General features: G+C 45.2%; 2 protein-coding genes across 2 annotated transcripts in view; both read left to right on the top strand.

The window, feature by feature from the left end:
* Window positions 1–16,399, top strand: part of NetA (Netrin-A) — a 29,317-nt gene extending 12,918 nt beyond the window's left edge. The window contains exons 2-7 of the mRNA XM_067278958.1: window positions 6,425–6,613; window positions 8,132–8,281; window positions 8,357–8,401; window positions 8,469–8,537; window positions 14,228–14,416; window positions 15,991–16,399. Coding sequence (XP_067135059.1) covers window positions 6,425–6,613; window positions 8,132–8,281; window positions 8,357–8,401; window positions 8,469–8,537; window positions 14,228–14,416; window positions 15,991–16,127 — 779 coding nt within the window. The 3' untranslated portion in view covers window positions 16,128–16,399. The remainder of the gene's footprint in view (window positions 1–6,424; window positions 6,614–8,131; window positions 8,282–8,356; window positions 8,402–8,468; window positions 8,538–14,227; window positions 14,417–15,990) is intronic.
* Window positions 1–20,822, top strand: part of Syx8 (syntaxin 8) — a 274,529-nt gene that overhangs the window by 59,193 nt on the left and 194,514 nt on the right. The gene's annotated exons all lie outside the window — the stretch shown is intronic.

The following is a 20,822-nucleotide window of genomic DNA, read 5'->3' as shown; positions in this document are numbered from 1 at the left end:
TCGTCCCGGAAGAGAAGCGGATTTCCTTCCGTGGATGGCGGGTCGTCGACTACCGAACTCGGGATTTAATTCTCCCTTTTGTACTCCGAGACGAGCCAAAAGGCGGGATTTGTAGAAAAGTCTTTTTCTCGCGAGAACCAAACTAATTGAGTGGAAAACCTTCCTTAGACTACAGCCGAAAGCGATCTCGCATGGCAAGAAAACTTAACGCTGCGAGTGTTTGGTCGTCGTCCTGCGACGACGAGATTGGTTCCCTCTTATAATGAAAGCCGAAGGATATAATTGGCAAAGGTAGAAAACTAAAGAGAAAACTAAAGAGAAAACTAAATCTGGAAATCGTGCCTATTACTAAATATGAAGAAATGGCGAAAACGAGGAGGGATTCCGAAATCGGAATGTCTGCGAGTGAAGATAGTAAACGAAAAGGCCGGAGTTTGCCGGAGCGCGACGTTCTTAAAGACGGTCGACTAACCTCTAATAAGAGATAGGGTCTTGGCAATTCTTTAGCGAGTTGTGGCTAGTCTCGTTTCGAAACTTTTTCATTTCAAACAACCAATTATATTTTGAAAGAGTTTCATTGTGTTCTTCTTACGATGCACCGCCGCTTTTCTCAGTTAAGTAGCCCACTATTCGCTCGTTATATCTCGTCGCCAATCGCTATCGCCGCCTTAAAAGTGAAAAGTCGAAAAACTTTTCTCCCGAGTATCCGACGTTCAAAAGCCGGTTACTCTCCGTCAGGATGTATCGGAGGCGAAGACTCTCGCGCTCACGCTTCTTCTGACCGGAACCTTCTTCCTTCTTCCTTCTTCTGACCGGAACCAGAATCGGTCCGAAAGGATTTCCGGTAGATTTGCCTTTCCGCCGACTTTCTTACGAAAGTTTGGTCGGAGCGAGACGGAGGGACGGGGAGAAAGAATCGGGGGATGACCGGACCGCCCTAAAATGGGGTGGCGGAGGAGGAGTAGTAATTCCAAGTCGGGGTTTAAGGAGGCTCGTTAAAAAACGAGCGAGTCGGAGGGAGCATTAAAGTAAATCCAGGACAGAACCGGGCCTTAGAGACCTTCTAACGATATTTGTCGATGTCATGGGAACGGCGAGTAAACAAGCCGGCGCGGAAGTGCAGCGGCTAATGCAATTGCCCGTATTCAATGCGTCTCCCCGGCCGGTCGGGGGATCGTTACGTGCGACTGGAAATCGACCCGGCTTTCCCAGGCTCCGCGGGGAGTAAACACGGTACCGGCTGCTCGCATTCTTCCTCGGGAATTGCCTTCCTTCTCGCTCTAATTTGCCCGTTTAACCTCGATTATTTCTCGACTCGAATTCCACCCCCGTGAACAACTCCTCCCGGCCGAAAACGGCCACCGGCCGGGACTTTCTGTAACAAATGGAACGGTGCGATTCGGACTACGAACCAAGGCCGTTACCCGCAAGAAGGAAATTCTTGTTGCATTCCGTCGTTAACGGGACTGGAGGGACGTAGAAAGGCGCGTGCCACGCGGGTCCCGGCGCTTAATTAAAGGAGAGGGGCGGACGCGACCGCGGCAAACGACGCGCGACAAATGCGGCCGGACGTATTGTCGGGAAGAATCGTGTCGACTCCATCGCACCCGGCCCGATATTAGGGGGCATTTACCCGGTCGAATGGCACGGTCGGTAACCCAGGTAACGGGGAGTCTCTCGGGAAGCATCCCGCCACCGTTATTACCCGACATCCATCAAAACGTCTTTCCTCTCGTCTAGCGCCCCCGGTTAACCGGAATATACGTCTTTGCCGGACTCCCGAATATCCGGCCAACGTGGCAAGCAACGCCTGGACCGCGGACCGCGCGACATTTTCCGTTCGTAGTTTCTCGTCTACCTTTTCATCTATTAGACCGATTGAGACGGGGTTAGATCACCGCTATTGACAAATAATCCGGCCAAACCAGAATTCCGTTCCCTCTTCCATCACTTATTGGTCAAAATATTGTTTTGTGACGAAAGAAGTCTATGGTCTTCCGCTCCAAATGCTTGTGGCGGCCTATGCTCCAGTAGAAATGACGGAGGTCGTCCTCCGAATTTAGGGATCGACTAAGGCGGGTTTGGACGGGTCGGTAGTTGGCGCGTGGATGGGCGGAAACCGACGGGAACGGTTTATCCGACCGCTAACCCACGCCGACTAATTAAGTTCCCCGATCCCCGATGATCCCGGGAACCGGCTGACTAATGGGGGGCCGCGCGCCCGGTTTCCCGGGGGAAGAAAACGTCATTAAGTCCGTGTAATCTCCGTCGGAGACCCGAGCGGAAAGAGACTATTCTCCGTCGTCCCCCTCCAGGATTCGTAATCCTCCCTCGGCGCAGGCGACCCGGGAACGGATCGACAGTTTCACTCCGATCTCTATTTCCTCCCTCTGTCACTCGAAGGTCGGGCGTAACTTCGCTCTCACGTTTCCACCGGAAGAATGGGGTTCGAATAGAAGTTGCCGAGGAAAAGATGGTTTTTAATTGGAACAGGATCTAGCCAAAAAGAAAACGTCGTGTCTCGTTCGGAAATTGTCGAAGAAAGCGTCGTCGATCCTCCCATGTTACCTGTTCGATCGTCATCCTTATTTTACAAAGTGCGCGCGTACACCTTTTCATGCTTTACGTCTGTCTGATGTCTTGCGTCACAGAACAATTGTCGGTCTCCGCGGATATAAACATCTGTCTTTGTCCACTGGAAGATGTGTGCCGGTAGGATAGAGACGCCCGCAGTTTAATTTTTGAAGTAGAAGCTCGTGTTACGCGCCCGTAACGAAAAAAACGCCGAAAATCAAAAGCATCGTCAAGCATTTTCTCTTCGTTGGTCATAAAACCACAAGGAGAAAAGCGATTGACGGGTCCGGGGACAAGCCAACAAACCAAATACTAAATTCTTTCCAATTTTGCATTCGCCATATATTTTACAGTCCTTTTCACCATCCTTTAAACTGTTGGTCGGGATTTATAATTGTCCGTACGTTTGTTTCGGGAACTTCTAAGCTTTATATGTGTTTGGTTTGGAGTGGATTGATGGGATAAGGCAATACGACAGGAGAGCAATCTTCTAAGGCGGGGTGTCACCCGGTAGGTCTAGTGGGAAACTCGCCCCTATTTAGGCGTTTAAAACGTGAAGAAATGCAGAAACTTCACGCCACCAACTACTAGCGTTCGGTGGTTTTCGGTTACTTGGCTACTCCGTTAGCCCATCATGCCAAGGATGGCCATCGGTGGGTTAACAGATTCTCAAAAAAAAGGTGCTTCTGCACCGACCGTTAATTTTGCGATAATTGTAGGAAATTAGGAGGTTCCGAAGACGCAGTTTTCACCGATAGACTTCAAACCCCGCTTTAGGTCTCACCTAATTATAAATCGACACCTGTACCTCCACTTCGTCCTCCTCTCTAAAGATGGGCGATTCCCCTTGCCTCTAGGTTAGAAGATTAGAAGGGGCCACAGGGTGGCCCTTCTAACCTCATCCCCGTAGTCCGTTCTGGGAAGGTGGAAAATTCACCCGGCGCACTGCTTTTTCTTTCGTCTTGGAAAGGGTTGCGGTGGAGAGAGAACGGTCAGGCAGCAACCGGCCCGGGTCCTCGGCCGTCGAGCGCGTCGGCGGAGCGTGAGGGAGGAGCGGCCGAGCGGAAGTAACCGCGTCTGGCACGCGACGGGAGAGGGCGGCCGAGAATTTAGGAGCGTCCCGAGAGTGGTCGAGAACGCGTGAAATGAAGACGGATGTCGACGGGAGAGGCGATCCCCCGAGGCGCGCGCGACACCTCGATTTACGCTCCGCATCACTCTTAATTCTCCGCCGGCTGCGTCCTCGACCGGCCGGAAAAGGTGGCGCTCGGAACTGGCCGGTCGTCGGCGGGCCGGCCACCCGGGGTGAAACGGGTAACCCGAGAGAATAATAAAAGGATTTTCGGCCGGTCGATTCCTTTTACTCTTCGCCTTAATTCCCGAGAATTAAATTTCTTCTCTCCTCCAAACCCTGCCCTTTCTCTATCTCTCGGACCGTCCCGGCCCACCGGTGGACGAGTGGTCCGTTCGGTCGTGAGTTCGCGCCAAGCCACGTGCAGTTTTCCGGGTTTTCTTCGTGTCTTTAACGCCTAAATAGAGACCTCTCGGAAGGCTGATGGCCCAAATGTTGCGTTGTCGTTATTAAAGTAAAACCGAAGCCGCCAGTGGCGTATCTGGAATACAAGACTCGAATTAACAGCGAATTTCGGCATCAATAGACCCACCCAAAAAGCCACCTTTCTTTCCTTTATTTAACAGAACCGAAAACGATTTTAAAGATTCCAACTGGTGTAGGGTGCGGACAACGACGTAAGTTTTCGGGCGGAGGGTGGCTAGGTTTTAAAATTTAAATAGCAAAAATGGAATGAGAGAGAGTGAAAATCTCTGACTAAGAAATGGCTGTAACCTGGTCGAGCAAGGCCGCACTTTTCTCTATGCTGGAATTTCTTATTGAAAGCGTACAAAGAGCTCCGTTGGAATTATAAATGCCACCAATGAATTATTAAGAAATAACGAAAGTTGACCGCTTCGCTATAGGGCCTTTTCATCTATATGCAGTCAGAGCGATTCTTAACTGTTGCCCGTTATGCCTTTAATGCTGCACCGGGACAAAGATTCGACTACAGATGGGTGTGGAAAAGACGCTAATGTGCAAATTTCACGCTAGTGTATCCTCTTCTGCCTTTCGTCGGTCGCAACTTCTCCCTTTCGTATTTCGAATAACAATTGAGGGTGGAAAAAGTTCCACGCGACACCGAGAAGGAAGAAGAGGAGTGAGAAGGGAGAGGAAGTAACGGCCGAGAGGTCCCCGGCCACCATGCCGCCCGAGTTACGCGGAGGGTTGTTTACCGTTACGCCGAACAAACGGCAAAAAAAAATCGTCCGTCGAACCGGTCAGTTTCGTTCTTTTCCAGCGGAAACGGAAACGCAACCGGTTAAGAAGCGCGCCATCTGTCGTCCAATTAACGAAACACGAAGAGAAATAAAGGGGCGACACGGGTTAAAGATGTCTCGGCGCGTCGCTTCTCTTCGTTTCTACGGGTCTAATTCGAAAATCCGAATTTACTCCCGGAAAGACTGGTCCGAAGCCCTTTTCCTGTCAAATCGTTTCCCGCGCCCACAATTTCCAGTTTTCTTCCGGTTTAGTCTCTGGTGGGGAAGACGAACGTCTGGGAAGAAGGAGCGTGGACGCAGATTAAGAATGTGGTCGACTCGAATTCTCCTATCGACCGGGAAGTTTGGCTTCTTCTGCAAAAAGATAGTCTGGGATAATTATTCCGTATCGGATTTCCGAGGAATTACCGGTTCCCGTTTCTTTTCTTCTAAACTCCGGTCGGAACCCTCTCTCTTTCGTCCGGAAGTGGTGGTCCGGGCATTTCGGGTAAAAGCGGAAATCGACACCTCTTTCTGCCCTTTGTTTTCTTTTGTTTCTTCCGGTGACGATGAAGGGTCGATTTCCGGTTTACCGGAGGAACCCGAACCGTGTTAATGGTTCTTTTGCCTGCGACGTTACCTCGAAGGTCAAAGGTCTTCGGGAAAGAGTTAACAAGAAAGACGGTGTCCGTTTCCAAACACAGGAATAAAACCGACGCTAAACACGTGCTTGAAATTCGTGTTTTTCAATCTAATTATTCTCAGTTAAGGATGGACCGCTTTCTTCATTCCTCGCATTGGTGCTCCTCCTTCATTCGACGCATTTAAAGTACGTCCCTTTTTTATCGACCACGCCCCACTCGAAAACTAATTGTTCGTCCTTCTTTCTCCCATTTAGTCGCGCTTCTCGCTCTTCGTCCTCGACCCGTTATCAATTAATATAACGAAAGGAAACCAAATTGCATTTTATTTCACGTGACTTCTCAAGAGACCCGTCAATAAATTTACCAACTTACTCAGGTTTTGCCCTCGTTCCACGGACCGGTTTCGCCTCTCCCTTATTGACGACAGCCGTTACGCTCGTTACGCGTCACCGTCCTCTAAGAGAGATCACGCGCTGCGTTATTGGGTTCGTAACTCGAGTCTTATTAGAGTCGTCGCTATATTCGACCGCGTGGGGCAACTAAGTTTTCCTCCGTCGCCCTTCGAATTTGTTAACGCCATCCCTTTGTACTTTTTCAAAATTTATGCGAAAACCGATCATTTCTTCCTGGCTATCGCCGGATAATCGATTTTTCCGTCCAACGCCCACTTTCTCTCAAAAGTTTGGCCTCGACCGGATTCCGCCCTAAATCCGATGGCCCGGCCTCGCTCCCTCCCACCGATAAGAGGCCGGGAAGAGAGCATTAACCGACGACGCCTCCCCCTTTCCGTTGTCTTTTACCTCCCGTCGTCCGTTCACCCTCCGCGCCGGCGACGAAGAAGGCAACGGATTTCGGGAGGAAGGCGAAACCAAAACTTTTTCTTTTGTCCGCAGCCTGCAACTGCAATCTGCACGCCAGAAGATGCCGCTTCAACATGGAGTTGTACAAACTGTCGGGCAGGAAGAGCGGAGGAGTCTGCCTCAAGTGTCGACACAACACCGCCGGACGGCACTGTCACTACTGCAAGGAGGGATACTACAGGGACGCCACCAAGCCCGTCACCCATCGGAAGGCCTGCAGAGGTGAGCGCCGTGTCCGTCTCTAATCTTTCGGCAGAGAACTAACTATCTCTGCCTGCGCCCGGTTAAACGGATACAAATTCATTCGCAATATCGCAGTCATTGTGTATCTAATACTAAAGGTTACGGCCCAGTCCGAATTAGGGGGACGTTCGAAAAAGGCTTTAGGCGACGCTTCTCGTTTGTAGAGACCGAGGCGAACACTAGCCGTTGAATTGTGTCCATCGGATATTTCGTCTTCTGCGTCTCATCCTGGACGTCCTCGGAAAGGGTGCTTCAATCGGATAAGAAGACGAGAAGGAAAGGCCGACAAATGGCGATTTGGTAGAAGGCTGTTTATAGATGGAAGACCGCTTGGTCTACATTATCTGCCCTGTCATTAGCCATCGGACCTTTGCCTCTTTCGGTCGTCCGGATAATCGGAACCTCTTCTTTTCGTCCCGTTCGATTTTACTCTGGTAAAAGACGCCAGTTTTCCGTGGGATCGTTACCGGGAAGCCGTCCCTTAGCGACGATATATAGAGGTAAATCCGGGTCGTCGTCCGTTTTGGTTGCGTCCGAAGACGGAGGACTTTCAAACCGGTAAAGAGTCTATCCGCCTCTTTACTCCTTTGCAAACGCGCCACTCCCCACTATTTGCATCGACGCCACCCCAACCGGCAGCGATGGCTCGTGTCACTGGGACTTAAACGGCCGTGTCGAGTGGCCCAATTGAGTCCTTTCGACGAGAGAAGCTTCTCCCAATTTAGTCAAACGTTATTCGACGGATTTGGAAGGAATCGCCCTTGAAAATAGCCGCTTGTCGCCCTTCCGATTCCACCACCGGGGACAAAAACGTAAGCGTCGACTTGCGTCCGGTCCGGGATCACGTTAGGCGCGGACCTCGGCTCCTCCCCGCTGACGAAACGGAAATAAAAAAAGCACTCGACACCGGTCCGTGTTATTGCTGGCCGACGACGGTGATGTGGAGTGTTTGTCCAGACCGCCGCCGCCCCCTTCGTGGCTCTTGGAGGATATTAAGGAACCACCAGAGCTCTTGACCATCCGTCGGTGGATTACAGCCAAGAGTCCTTCCATCTTCTGCCGAAACGGCGGGGTCACAGAAAAAAGTGTTTCTTATTATCCAATAAGTGCGACTGAAAACAGAAATGTTCGTTTCCAGGAGCGGAAAATCCAGTTAAAAATGTTGGAATTTGCCCGGAATTCGAATTTCTGTTTCTCATAAAAAGTCGTGTCAAGATCCCACCTATAAACTGAATTCCCGTTTTCCGCCCCTGGACATTAGATTACTTCCGCAACTTTACGCGCTTTTACAATTCGATTTCCGGAGAAAACTGGAAAAGTCGCCAGGACTCGAAAATTTTTCGCCTAAGGCGTGACTTGGAGAGGAGGACGGCTCATATCCTCCATTCGTCTCTTCTATCTGCTCTCGATTTCTCGTTACCTTAGCGGGCCCTTTAATTCGGAGATGGCCGCATCGACCCGATACCAGACGTAACCCGTGTCCGTTGTTTCTTTCAGCCTGCGACTGTCACCCCGTAGGCGCTTCGGGCAGGACCTGCAACCAGACCACCGGCCAGTGTCCTTGCAAGGACGGAGTGACCGGCGTCACCTGCAATCGCTGTGCCAAGGGCTACCAGCAGAGTCGATCTCCCATCGCTCCTTGCATTAGTAAGTATCCGGCCAGCCACAGATCCTACCTCTCATCTTTGTATATTCTCCCGTTTAATCTTTCGTATTTTGCAGAGATCCCACGGATCGACGCGCCCAAGCACTCCGTCTCCTCTCAAGGTAACCTTTATCTCATCAACCTCCACCCGGGGGACTTTGGTCTAACGCCTTCGTTTTTCTTCGTCAGACAGGTGCGCCGGCTGCAAGGTGTCGAAGAAGAGAGTCAACCTGAACAAATACTGCAAGAGGGATTACGGTGAGTCCCGTGCTCTTTACTCTTTCTGCTCTGGTTTCGCCCCATCCCACCCTATTTCCACGTTCGGAAAGGCGGAAGCATCTCGTGCCCTTCTACCCTAATTGATCCTATGTGGTAAGAAAGTGCCCGTGACTGAGTAGGGTCGCGTTCCCGGACGATTCAATAAGGTTGTTCGGATTTCAGTTAAGTGGTAGGGGCGAAACCGGGGCGGAGAAGGGTCTTCCACTTCCGGGATCCTTCGTAGCCAATCGACGCTCCCGTTTTAGCGAAGGGAGGCTACGTCCATCGTCATTTACGGGCGGATGACTTCCTTTAACGATCGCAGGACGAAGCTAGTCTTAACGGGACAACCGGATGGCACGGATAAACGCGTCAAGAGGAAGTGGCTCGGCCTCTTTCAGCCCCGACTTCGAGAGGAGAGTAATTGAGGGATTTATCGCCAGACGGTAGCGCCTTGTTTTTACAATAAACATGTGTCCGCTCTTGTCTTCCTCCACCATCCTCTCTACACCAACAAATGATGTTATAAGAAAAGGATCGTAAGCCCCAAACGAAGTCAAATTAAAAGGAAGAACTTGTTTGCTTTCCGTTTGCAATTTACTTTTAAGTCGAAATTTCTCAATCCTCGTATAATGCCAACGATTCGTAAGTAAATGCGGATTTTTCTGGCGCATATCCGGGACCAGTAGAATATTTCGGAAATATTTCGCTCCCGTTTAACCGATTAGACTTTTGGCTATTTCCGGGATGCAGCAGCTCTTCTCTGAGGCCACCCTTCGTTTACATTTTAAATTACTCACGATGAAGCCTGGAAAACTCCGCCTGGCTAGATCGTTGGTCAGCCGAATAAACTAACTGATAAATGGAGTTAAATACTGCGGGTTTGAATTAATAAACCCGGATAAACGAGTTTAAGAAAGTTTCGTCTACGTTTGCCATCTACAATTGTATCCCGGCTAATTGAGGAGGAATCTTTCCTTCCGATCATTCAACCGAAATGAAAAAGTCTCCGACCGGAGAGTTTAAAAGGGAAGCGGAGGATTCCCGGTTCGAGCGTCGCCCCGCGCCCTACGACCCAAGCACGAGGCGCCGCGCTTCATTAGCCCCCGGGTGCCGCCCCAACGAGTCCAATAACTTAGTTTAATTTACGTTTCGGGAGAAGCGGGAGAATTGGTCCGTGAAGCCTGGGATATCTCGACTTTCCACGCGCGCCCTGCCACGGAAGCGGGCAACCTTCCGACGTGTAATTTATTACGTAAAGTCCGTAAATCACGAAATTCTCCGGATATCCGGCCTGACTGGTTACCGGATTCCTCCCACGAGGCCAGAAAGAGGAAAAGGTTGCCGACACTTTATAAATCTTCCTTCCAACCCTATCGCGGACGACGTCTAATCTTATCCTTCACCCACCTGGGTTCGGACCCTCCCCATTTCGGTTCCAGAGATGGCGGTCCTTCGGACGGAAGTTTCTCCTACTCGTTTCTTCGGCGTCGGTTTGACCAACTCGAAATTAATTTTGCCTTCCCTTTTTGAGGCCGGCTTTGGTTTTGTCTACGTTTGATCCTTTATGCCCGTGGGCACGAAAACGGCCGTTTAATCGCAGCCATCGAGGATTGGCTGGACCCAGGTTGCGAACGACGGGAGCCACCAATTCTCGCCTCTCTACCGGAAGTTCATACGGACTAACTCCCGTTTATCCGGGAAAGAGAATTGCCACTGTAACCAGATAAAATATAGGCAAAATGAAAAATAGTTTTAACGCCCATTAGGTGGCGAACGATATTTCGTTGAGCGAAATCCGCTATCATCGCTGCTTTACGATTAGGGCTTTGGCCACCCTTTAATTTAAGGGAAGAAAGATGAAATCCGTGCGATTTCGGTGGAAAGAAACGCGACGGGAGTGATTCCGACTTAAGTGCGAAAGAGGTTTCGATGGTGGACTACCCCGAGCTTTTCCTTCTGTAACGAAATTCGGTCGATTCGGGTATCGCGCCGGAACCCATCTCTCTCCTGCAAATAAAGGCGGGCCAATTTCTCCACCTATTGGCGTTATTATACCAGTTATTATAAGCTTCTGATTTTTACTTAAGTTAGTTTGTTTGCCCGTTCTACTTCGGATGCTTCCCTCCATAACGTCCGACACTTTGGTAGTAGAAACGTTGGAAGAGTGACGTTGGTCCCGTCTGTGTCGGACAATTTGAAGAAAAACGTCACTTTTAGCCCGGAACAAAAGCATCCATTGTCTAAAGCGGTTTATTTCCCCAAACTTTCTTAAAATTATCTCGAGAAAATTGGAAAAACGCCACGTGGCGTTTCTCGATTGTCGAAGATTGTGCGTCGGAAATCGATCTGGTTTTATAGGCAAAGCGTAACGCGTAGTTGTGCGCCGATTTCTCGTCCTTCGCCTCGTCCGACTTCTCCACTCGCGTCGCTTAAGTGGATATGGACTTTAAATTCGAGCCAACTGCTTCGTCTTTGTCAGGGAGACTTTTCTCATTAATAAAACACTTCCACGCGTCTCCAAAACCACGTCATACTTTTTTTCGTAACTACGCCTAATCTTCAGAATATTCTTGACTTCGGCCGTCCATTTTCTTCCATCCCAAATCGGAAGTGATTCCCTAATTGCGTCTATAGAAATATTTTTCCATCCGGTTTCAGAAGTTTTAATTCCTTTTTCCTAAGTTCCTGTGTTGTACTCATCTGGGTAGTAGGCTGGACCAGAAATGCCGGATAACTTACGCTTACGCTGGATTTGTTCTACCGCAATTCCGCTGCGAGTCTTAAGTGTCTCGAATTAGCAATTACATTACTAGCGTGTGAATTAATTGTTTTAAAAATATAATTAAATACTCTTCACACACACTAAATGACGGTTGCCTACGGATCCTCGATCTCTCCAAGATCATTACTAGAAGATGGAAGAGTCGGCTGAGAGATTTGGTCGAACAATTAACAAACCATTATCTAGGAAGCGGAACGAATACCGGCAGAAAAGAGAAGCCAAGTTCCCTTTTCATTTATAAGTAGGCCTACAGAACAGTATACCTTTACCGAGCTGACGTCAAAACCCTCACCCCTTAGAGAATTAGTCAATTAATGTTTTAATTAATGTAGAATCATGGAGAAACTAGTGTTGGAATAAGTCAACTAATAAGTCAAGCAGAAGTAGGCTACAGATAATTCATCGTGGCTTCCGAGGTATGGCCGACGTCATTTCCGGAATTAAATGATATTTTCGGTTCAAGTTTTACAAAGCATGATTAGGCAAGTGTCTAGTAAATGCCAAAATTTCCTCGTATTTAAATTTCAAAGTAGCGATTGCGCACTACGCCAGTGAACGAAACACCCACTCATATGTACTGTACCTGCGCTCATTATACGTGGTGATGTAAAACAATAGTTAACTTCATATTTAAACAATAATATTCGTACAGAATCCCAAAAGTTAACTGTTTTACCTTTTCATCTCCGTCTTACGTTATATGGGTTTTAATTTACTTGGATATTACATTCTTTATTTAACGAAGATTACAGAAAATAAGTTGTCAAGAAATAGAGTAAACTTTTTTAAATTCAGAGAACAAGTTTAGTAAAATGAGAGAAAGATTTCGTAACTAAGAGACAGTTTACGGCTATTAAGAGAAAGCGTTAGAAAGAAAGAAATGCGACGTTGCGACGAGAGGAGAGTGTTTTCCATTGTCAAAACTTGTCCATTACCAAACAAATTGGTCGAAAATTGAATAAAAACATTTCACAAATCTGTCAATTGTTTGCAAAGACAAAATGCCTTGTTTGTTAAGCAATTTCGTGGAATTAAACTTTTTTTTGCTACCTATCAAAGCCGGTATTATAGAAAAATAAATTATATATCATTAACAAAAGTATGACTGAAAAGATGCATACAAGTTATTTCCTTAACTCAGTTATAATGTATCGAATCGCGTGTGGCTTTCGCACCGTTTTCATACATCTATAATAATATTTTAATTTCACTCAACGTTATCGTTTTTCTTTTGTCTCCCGTCATCACGGTTATCGCGAGTAAGAATACTTCCAGATATTTCCCTCCTCCAACCTCTGTTTAAACGCTGTTGATAATATTACAAGTGTTTTTAATTGCTGAAAGTTGTCTCCATTTCCGCAAATATTTCTCTTATTATAAACTTTCGCTTCGAATATTTAAGAAAAAGAAAACTTTTTGGCTAAAAGTTTCTAAATTACAATGGTTAACGACCAATGCCAAGGCCATTTACTTTTCCCGCAGGATAGCATCCGGAAGTAGTCGATGAGACGGAAATGCCATCTGTTGCCGGAAGTGCGCATTCGCCCTTGTTTTATTTTGTCACAGATCTTACGGAGGAAATGAAACGTTAGATCGCACTCATCGAAAGACACTCGCCAGAAATAAATCGAGACGACGTTTCGTATAAAGTCATACTCCGTACGGGTTTTAATTTAACCTAACAGGTTACAAATTAATGCAATTTTTTGGATGACGTTTCATCATTTCTATGGGCTCGTCCGCCAAAATCTTATGAAAATTTCGTGAAATTTCTTGTTAATCCAGGTCACCCGTCCCCTCGCAGTGACGCCTTTTCGTCCACCAGGTGCGTAAGGCCTTTCTTTGTTTCTCCGAGATATTTATTACTTATTGTAGCCTAATTTTATGCCTAAAATTAAATGATAAATGCAAGAGACAAGAAACAAAGGAAATTTCCTCCGGAAGACGGGAAGCCTGGGAGTCGCCTCGGTAACGTCGGAGCAGGAATATTTCCCCAAAAATTCCGGTATATCGCGTAATTAGGGAAATTCCTTTATCGGAACGACCGAGTGGCCGAGAAGGATGACGTCGATTTACGTAGAAGGGTGAAAGAAATGAAATAATCGTAACGCGCGAGATGGCGAATTTACGAAATATCTGGACGAAGGAAGTAAAAGGCTATGCTGGAATCGGAGTCGTTCCCGATTGGTTTAGCAAAATTCTAGGTGGCTCCGTATCTTACCTACCACTTCTTTCGTCGATTTGCCGGCCTCTTGTTGCATTGACGTGACGCGCCTGAACCAGAAATTTCCCTAACTACGCGGATTCGGGAATTCGAGCGTCGCCCGGCAACGATTCTCTGGTCGAAAAAGTCGCTCCTCGGACTCGTATTCCAGAAAGGAGGAACCCTTATTTGCCCAATGACAATGTCCGTTCTTAATATCACCTCCGGTGGGTGAGCGAATACGTTTCGTGGCATGCAACGGAGAAGTTAACTACGAAAAAATATTTTCCGCCGAAATCGAACGTAAAACCGAGTAGTTATTTGTTTTTAAGCGCTCGGAAACTTTTCTGTTTGCATAGAAAAAGGGCGTTATGTAAATTTTTTGAATGCAGGGAGTGGATGTCGTACTCCAGAAGCGTATATTAAGGAAATTCGGACTTATAAATAGTTTGCGCTTTCATAAAATTCGGCGCAAGTATTCTCTTGCCAATAAGCCAAAGACAACGTTTGGTTTGGCCGCGAACCCACGAAACGCCATCTTTCTCTCGGTTTATTCAGGTTTCTAAGGCGCGAGCATCTTCTTCCCTCTTCGCGTAATTTTTCGCTTCTAAAATGGCGACGGAAATCTTTTACGCGTAGTAGTCTCGCGCAGACGTAATCCGCTGCATCATCGGTTTCTAAAAGTATGAAAATCTTTTACAGCCATGCAGGCCAACGTCTTGTCCAGGGAGACCTTGGGAGAATGGGTGAGATTCACTGTTCACGTCATGCAGGTGTACAAACAAGGACCGAGTAAAGTCAGGAGAGGAACGCAGTTTCTTTGGGTCAGTCTGGCCGATTTGGCCTGCAAATGCCCTAAACTACGCGTCAAAAACACCTACCTCATCTTAGGTAAGTTCTCCGATTTATTTTTTCTAAACAAATATTTCTAGCCACGCGTTATATACGGGCAACTTCCGGATTCAACGTCATTTAATGACCTAAATTAGTGGAGAAGAAATGAAAGCGTCCTTAATACGCGATGCGGTCCACCCTCTAGCGGAGAATTGTAAATGAGTATCTTGAAAAAGTAAAGAAATATGCCAGATGTTTGGAAGGACATTTTAAAACATTTTATGAATAGTTCAAGTTTGGGGTGGCCTTAGTCGTATATGGCGCGTGTTTAGTGTCGGTTTTGGTAATTACGTGGATGCGCGGTACGCTTTTTACTTTCGGAAAGCCGTCTTTTTACGAAAAAATACCCTAATCGAGAAATATTCTTTCGAGAACGTAATTGTTTCTTCGAAATTTCCCTCTCTGCGGGTGTGATCAATCGCGACACCTTCGTCAAATAAAACTAAAAAAACCTGTCCTTAGCCCTTTTTATTTACTTAAAAGTTTCGTCTCTAAAAAGTACTAAAAGCATTTTATTCACCACAAAAATGCTCAAGTTATTGTCAAGGTCGGAACGAATGAGTCAGGCGGTTAACTGGAGGAAACGGAAAGCGCATCGCCATACGCAAAAACGAAAACCCTATAGCTAATAGACAGCCCATCTTTGCGGCTCAGAGACGTATCCAGGTCTGGGTGGTGCTACAGCAGCTGGTTGATATCAAAATAGTTTGTTACTTTAAAATACGGTGTAATAACGCGTAGCGAATGACTTTGATTAGGTGACAAAAGTAATTCTAAGGTAATTGAGTAACGTTCTCCGAAAAACGACAGAGGGCACGTGTCTTTGTTCCCTCATATTCGCCTCGAGGAACACTCGTATTCTCAAAATCCTGGCCTGTATCCGGCAAAAGAGACGTTCTGTACTTTAAATTAAAAACAGAAGGCTCTTTTGTTTTCGACGTTCTAAATTATATTTCTCTTTTGTTTTCTGCAGTGGAAACTAGTTTTTAGCCGATACTCGAATACAATACATATTTCGATCTAATTTGAGGTCTGCTGACAAACACCAGGTTTTACCTTCCACGCAAACCGTATTCGTCATTCTTCGATTTTCCGAATCGTAAATATTATTAAAACTCTTTAAGAGTTTTAATGATATTTACGATTCGAAATATCGAAGAATGACCATGAGAAATAATTTCGCTGGTGAATTACGAATAATTATTTTTCGCAATTGGCCGTCGAACGGTGAATTCTTCTCAACTGTACAATTTGCTGCGCTCATATTCTCTTCGCTTCGTAACACCGAGTGTATGGGATGTTTACGTGTTTCTGTAGCGGACTCGGACCAGTCGGATGCCGACCCGAAACCTAAAGCCTAGTTTCCAAAATAGACCCCATAGTTCCGCTTTCGATTCCGGTTACCTCCTGCTCCGTCGAATGGAAACCCATAGACTCGAATATGTACTGTACAATACCTGTTTGTTGCGATGTGGGTGGGTCGGTCCGAAAACGAGGACTTAGAGAAGAGGAACGAAAGCGGGTGGGAAGGGGTGAGACGAACGAAGCGAGTAACGACGTTTCCGTTTCAGGTAAAGACGACAGACACTCGGAACATCCGGGTCTATCGGCCGACGGTCGCAGCATCGTCATCGAGTGGAAGGACGATTGGGCCAGACGCCTGCGACGGTTCCAGCGGAGACAGAGGAAGGGGCGATGCAAGAACTGACGCGGGCGCCTCCGGATCTCTTCGGCCACGGTCGCGCGCGGATCACCCGTAGCCTTTCCACCTCCAAATTCGAGGCGACGTCCCGCCTACGGCGCGGCGCGGGAGGAGACGGCGTTTACTCCCGTCGGCCGATTCCCCATCGTCCGTGGGGGACGCGTCTCTATCGAGTTCCTATAGCCTCTGTGTCGTGTTCGTGTGGTCAAGTCTTTCGCTCGACGCGCGTCGCCAAAACGGTTGCCATCGGTCCGCCGATCTCTCGTGGGCGACCGCCCCCTCTGACGTCGCATCATCCTGACCGGAAGTCAAACCGGAATAAGAATTACAGTCGTTAGAAGAAGACGACTTTGTGGGGCGGCGGTCGTTCCGGATTGGGATTTTTTTTTTCTGAGGGTATTTCCGGGTTTGGACTGTCGAGTTCCGCTTAAACGGACGAGATGGAACGGTCGGAATATCGCTAAATCAAAAACTCGAAATAACGTTTTTCTTCGTTATTTTAATTTCGCGCAAAACTCATTTTTGGACTCGGACCTTTCGCGGCTGGCGGAGAAGGAGGAATTCTTCTCAGTCTCAAGCCTTGCAAATTGCAACCGATGAAGATATAAAAACGGAAAGGGACCGAAGCGCCGTATACCGCGCAGGCGACCGGCGGTCGGGGACGATCTGGTATTGTCACCAGCGGACCAGTTAAAGAATGTTGCGGAAGTTAAACGAGAATGGCTTGATTTCAATTTTTATATTATTATTATTACCTTGCACTTTTGTATTATCGCACCTTCCTACAATTTTTGTATATAATTTTACTTAAGAACCTTTTATTTATGACGCGAAGGTAAACCATTTTTTGTTACGCGTTTAACGCGAGGAGTGATCGACGTTAGGACGCGCGCCGGACGGTTCCGTCGCGGGGTCGAGTCGAACGACGAGTCGTGCTTCTTACGTGTCCGTGACGTAACCGAGATGTTGGATGTACATTCGATATATCGTTAGAAGGTAGCTTAATTCCGGACGCCGAACGTTTTTGTACTCGGTCGAGTGCGGTATTGTCTTGGTTGTCGTCACCGAAATGTCTCCTTTTTCTTAATCTTCGACCTGCATTTCCGCCGGAAAAATCGCCATCTTTTCTCTTAAAATAAGAATTATTCCGAAACGCTTACAACTCCCGTTTCGTCTGGAAGAAATCGTCGGTTTGACAAGATTTAACTCTAAGAGTTTGTTAAAGATTAAAAAAAAAAAATATTTCTCCATAAAATTCATTTTGTTGCCGCTTTAATAAATTTTGAGTATCGAAATTCTGACTCTTTTCGCTTTCTTTACCGGCCTTTACATCTAGGTGTACAATACTGACACACTTAAACCCCGTTACATTGCAAAACATTCTGTCGTGGCAATGTATGGCATTAAAAAGATGGACCAAAATTGCGCCTTTCACCTTCTGATTCGTAAAGACAATTCTTTCGCGTACAAAATGCAATTTATTCTCCTGAATTAATGCCGTAAAACGTTATTAACGTGTTTTTATTCGTTTGCAACTTCACAGTTCGCAACAATTTAATTAAAGGTTTTAATAAAGAACTAATAATAAAAGTGAGCGTAATTTCTATTCAATTTCTCAATTGAATTTCAATGGTTCAACTACAGTAGCAGTAAACTATTAATATTTGTATATTAAAACATTGTCACTGTGAATAAACAACGAAAAATTCCCGTTTTTACTTTTTATTAACAGAAACTTTTTTACACAACTAACATTCGTCCGGGCTCAATTAATTGTTTTGTTTTATTTGTTTACGCAACAAACGTACCACACGTGAACAATCTGTCGAGGAAGGATGCCTCTCGACAGGACTTTTTATGGAAAACTGGCCCGTATTTAGGTGAAACTAACGTAAAGTTGGAAAATTGCGCTTGATCAGCTCGTTGGCCAACCGTAAACTCACGACCAACTTGTGGATAAAACCAGTGTTCACTGGTTTTATCCACTCGGCCACTGGCCAGCAAAAAATATACTAAAATACTTTTTTTAAAAAAATTTTAACTCCCTGTGCCCTCAGGATGCTAAGTTAGCCTTTATATCGAGCCCATTGTGGGCCTGGCAAACCGAAAATGAGACGGCCGAGTGGTGAGAGATGGATTCTGACATATCTGGGACGAATCAAAAATTCCTAGGGGTTTTGATCCGTCCGAATTCGTTCCGAGGCGGTAGGTTGATACCTCAACCACTTGGCTATCCGTCTCTTACAAGAACCGAAACATTCCGGAATTTATTTTCGGGAACGTTGAACGAAATGATCTTTAAACAGTGGCCATTTTTATTTATTGACAATATTCCCGTTGGTGGCTTTTGTTTACAGGTTTGATCTTGTTTTTATACATAATATTGTTATATTACTTACATTATATATTACATAATACTTGTTATATTAAAGTAAAAATAAGTTTAAAAAACAAGTTTGCGAAAAAATCAAGGACAAATCTATTCCTAACATCCAGAAGACATTGAAAGTTTCGCATTAATGGAGATCCGTCACATTTTTATTAATGGCAGCGGAAGAGCTATTCGACCAGATAGAAATCGAAGAGTATTTAAACTTCGATAATTTCGAGTAAAGTTTCTAGCGTAGAAATTTCGAAACATAAAGTAAACACAATATATAACACTGTATATTTTAAATTTCTTCCGGACTAAGTGGAGCTTTATAGGTCATTTATTTGTTTAGCTACACTCGCAACGAGTAAATCAACGTAAGTTGTGAGAAATGGGCCTAATATATTTGGGCCAAAATATCCGTGAAAATTTTTGAGAATTAACCAGATTTATGTCCTAGCAGCAGCAAGCTGACTCCTTTAACATCTCGATTTTTTGGCCTGTAAGGTATACATTAGGCTGTAAGGAGTGTTCTGGGTCATCGCTGAGAAAGAAAGAAATCTCATTGTCGGCTCTTGTGTGTAGTGTGTACCGAAAAGCACTCGAGATTTTGTAAATTTTCTCTGAAAACACTCACACATGAAACAAAATGTTTTTTTCGAAAAATTCGAACTAGTTCCCGGTTCATCCGAAGAATTCTAATCAAATTTCCCAAATGGCAATAAATTCTAAAACTTATTAACCTATCAATCCGTGATTTTCTCATGATATTAAACGTTGCAAACACTAACTACCTTAACAATAAATACTTATAGAAGTTATTAAAAGATATGTTGGCAATGAATGTATTCAGTGTTCCTACTCCCATTGAAGCCATGTGTTTAGTGTTCCATATAAACTGCGTTTTCTTTCATAACCAATAGATACCGTGGAAAATGTATACTGCACTTTTTTATTATAATATTACTGTATAAAAGCAAAGAAGCAATTGGATTAGATTAGATAGATGACAGACAACAATGCAACACATTAAGTTTTCATTGTCATATAGAGACGAGGAGAGTTTACCTCTAGAGTACTTTCGATGGAAAACTAGACCGTTTGGGTGTGAGACACGTGAAGAAAACCAGAAAACTCTGCACGGATAGCTCGTTATAAATCTCTAAACATAGAACACAAAAAACAGGCTGGGTATCTATTCGTTCACTATTTCTCACTTACTATCGCGATTTTAGAATTTTTCACAAATGCGATTGGTAATAATCAGGATTATTCGACTCAGATATTTAAGATTCTCCATTATCTCACAGGTTTTTGTTTGAACTCAATTAAAAAGCATTCTCCAGTTAAAACGGTCAACTGTTACCAACTGGAGCGGAGACGGTTGACCATTTAACGATGTGGACAAACAAACTAATTTGGAGAAGAGCTAAAAACGCAGGAAATACTATTTATCGGAAATCACCAATAGAATTTCAAAGAGAAACACAGATTATAAGAATAATGGATTACAGTTAAACACAGTCATTCTTATGTATTGTTTTTTGAGCAATAGGTATTAATACATTTTTGTCTTATTAGGAGACGATCATTTGTCCATTGCAACCTCGCATAAATGCAACAAATAAGTAAATACTGTAACTATTCTATTTTCTAAACGTATAAAATTTTAGTTTTAATTAATGATAGAATATATAATGTTTAATATTTTAGCTAAGCTAGGTTTATAAGTTCACTGAAGAACACACTATAGCGCCTGACAATATTCTGAAGATTTACCAAATATATGGCTTCTATTGATATGAGGCGTGAATAAAGACATAACTGATTTATGCATTTTCACTATCAAAAATTGCTTAAGCCTTATGCAGTTTTAAAAAGTATTGTAAATATACCAATAGAGAGCCCTCCTCAGAAGACTTTCTAAACTATAAGTTTCCAATGGTATTGTGCAAAGTAAGGAAATCTTTCTTTCGTACTATGTGTGAGAGTTGTGGGCCTTTGTTAAGACATCATTAGCAGTGAGAATGCATGGAGATTGATTTTGCCGAGTGTTATCTATGACTGATACCTATAGTTAGTATGAATTACCAGTCAAAAGACTCTCCTCCCATATTCTGTCCATCCCTCTTGCTCCTTCTTTAAACTGCTGTATTTCTTTTAATTCTAAAAAAAGCAAATTTTTTTTGTGGCATGACTTTGCTGACTATTCAGTGGAATTTGCCGACATTGGAGACGAGATGCGTCCTCAACCTCCCCAGTAGCTTCCTTCCTGGAGGAAAACATTGTTGAACGTAATTCTGAGTTGATAGATTATTATTCCATTAACA

Source organism: Centruroides vittatus, unplaced genomic scaffold, assembly GCF_030686945.1.
Source record: "Centruroides vittatus isolate TY-2023 unplaced genomic scaffold, ASM3068694v2 contig_846, whole genome shotgun sequence".
Lineage (NCBI taxonomy): Eukaryota > Metazoa > Arthropoda > Arachnida > Scorpiones > Buthidae > Centruroides > Centruroides vittatus.
This window is presented reverse-complemented; position numbering and strand designations above follow the sequence as displayed.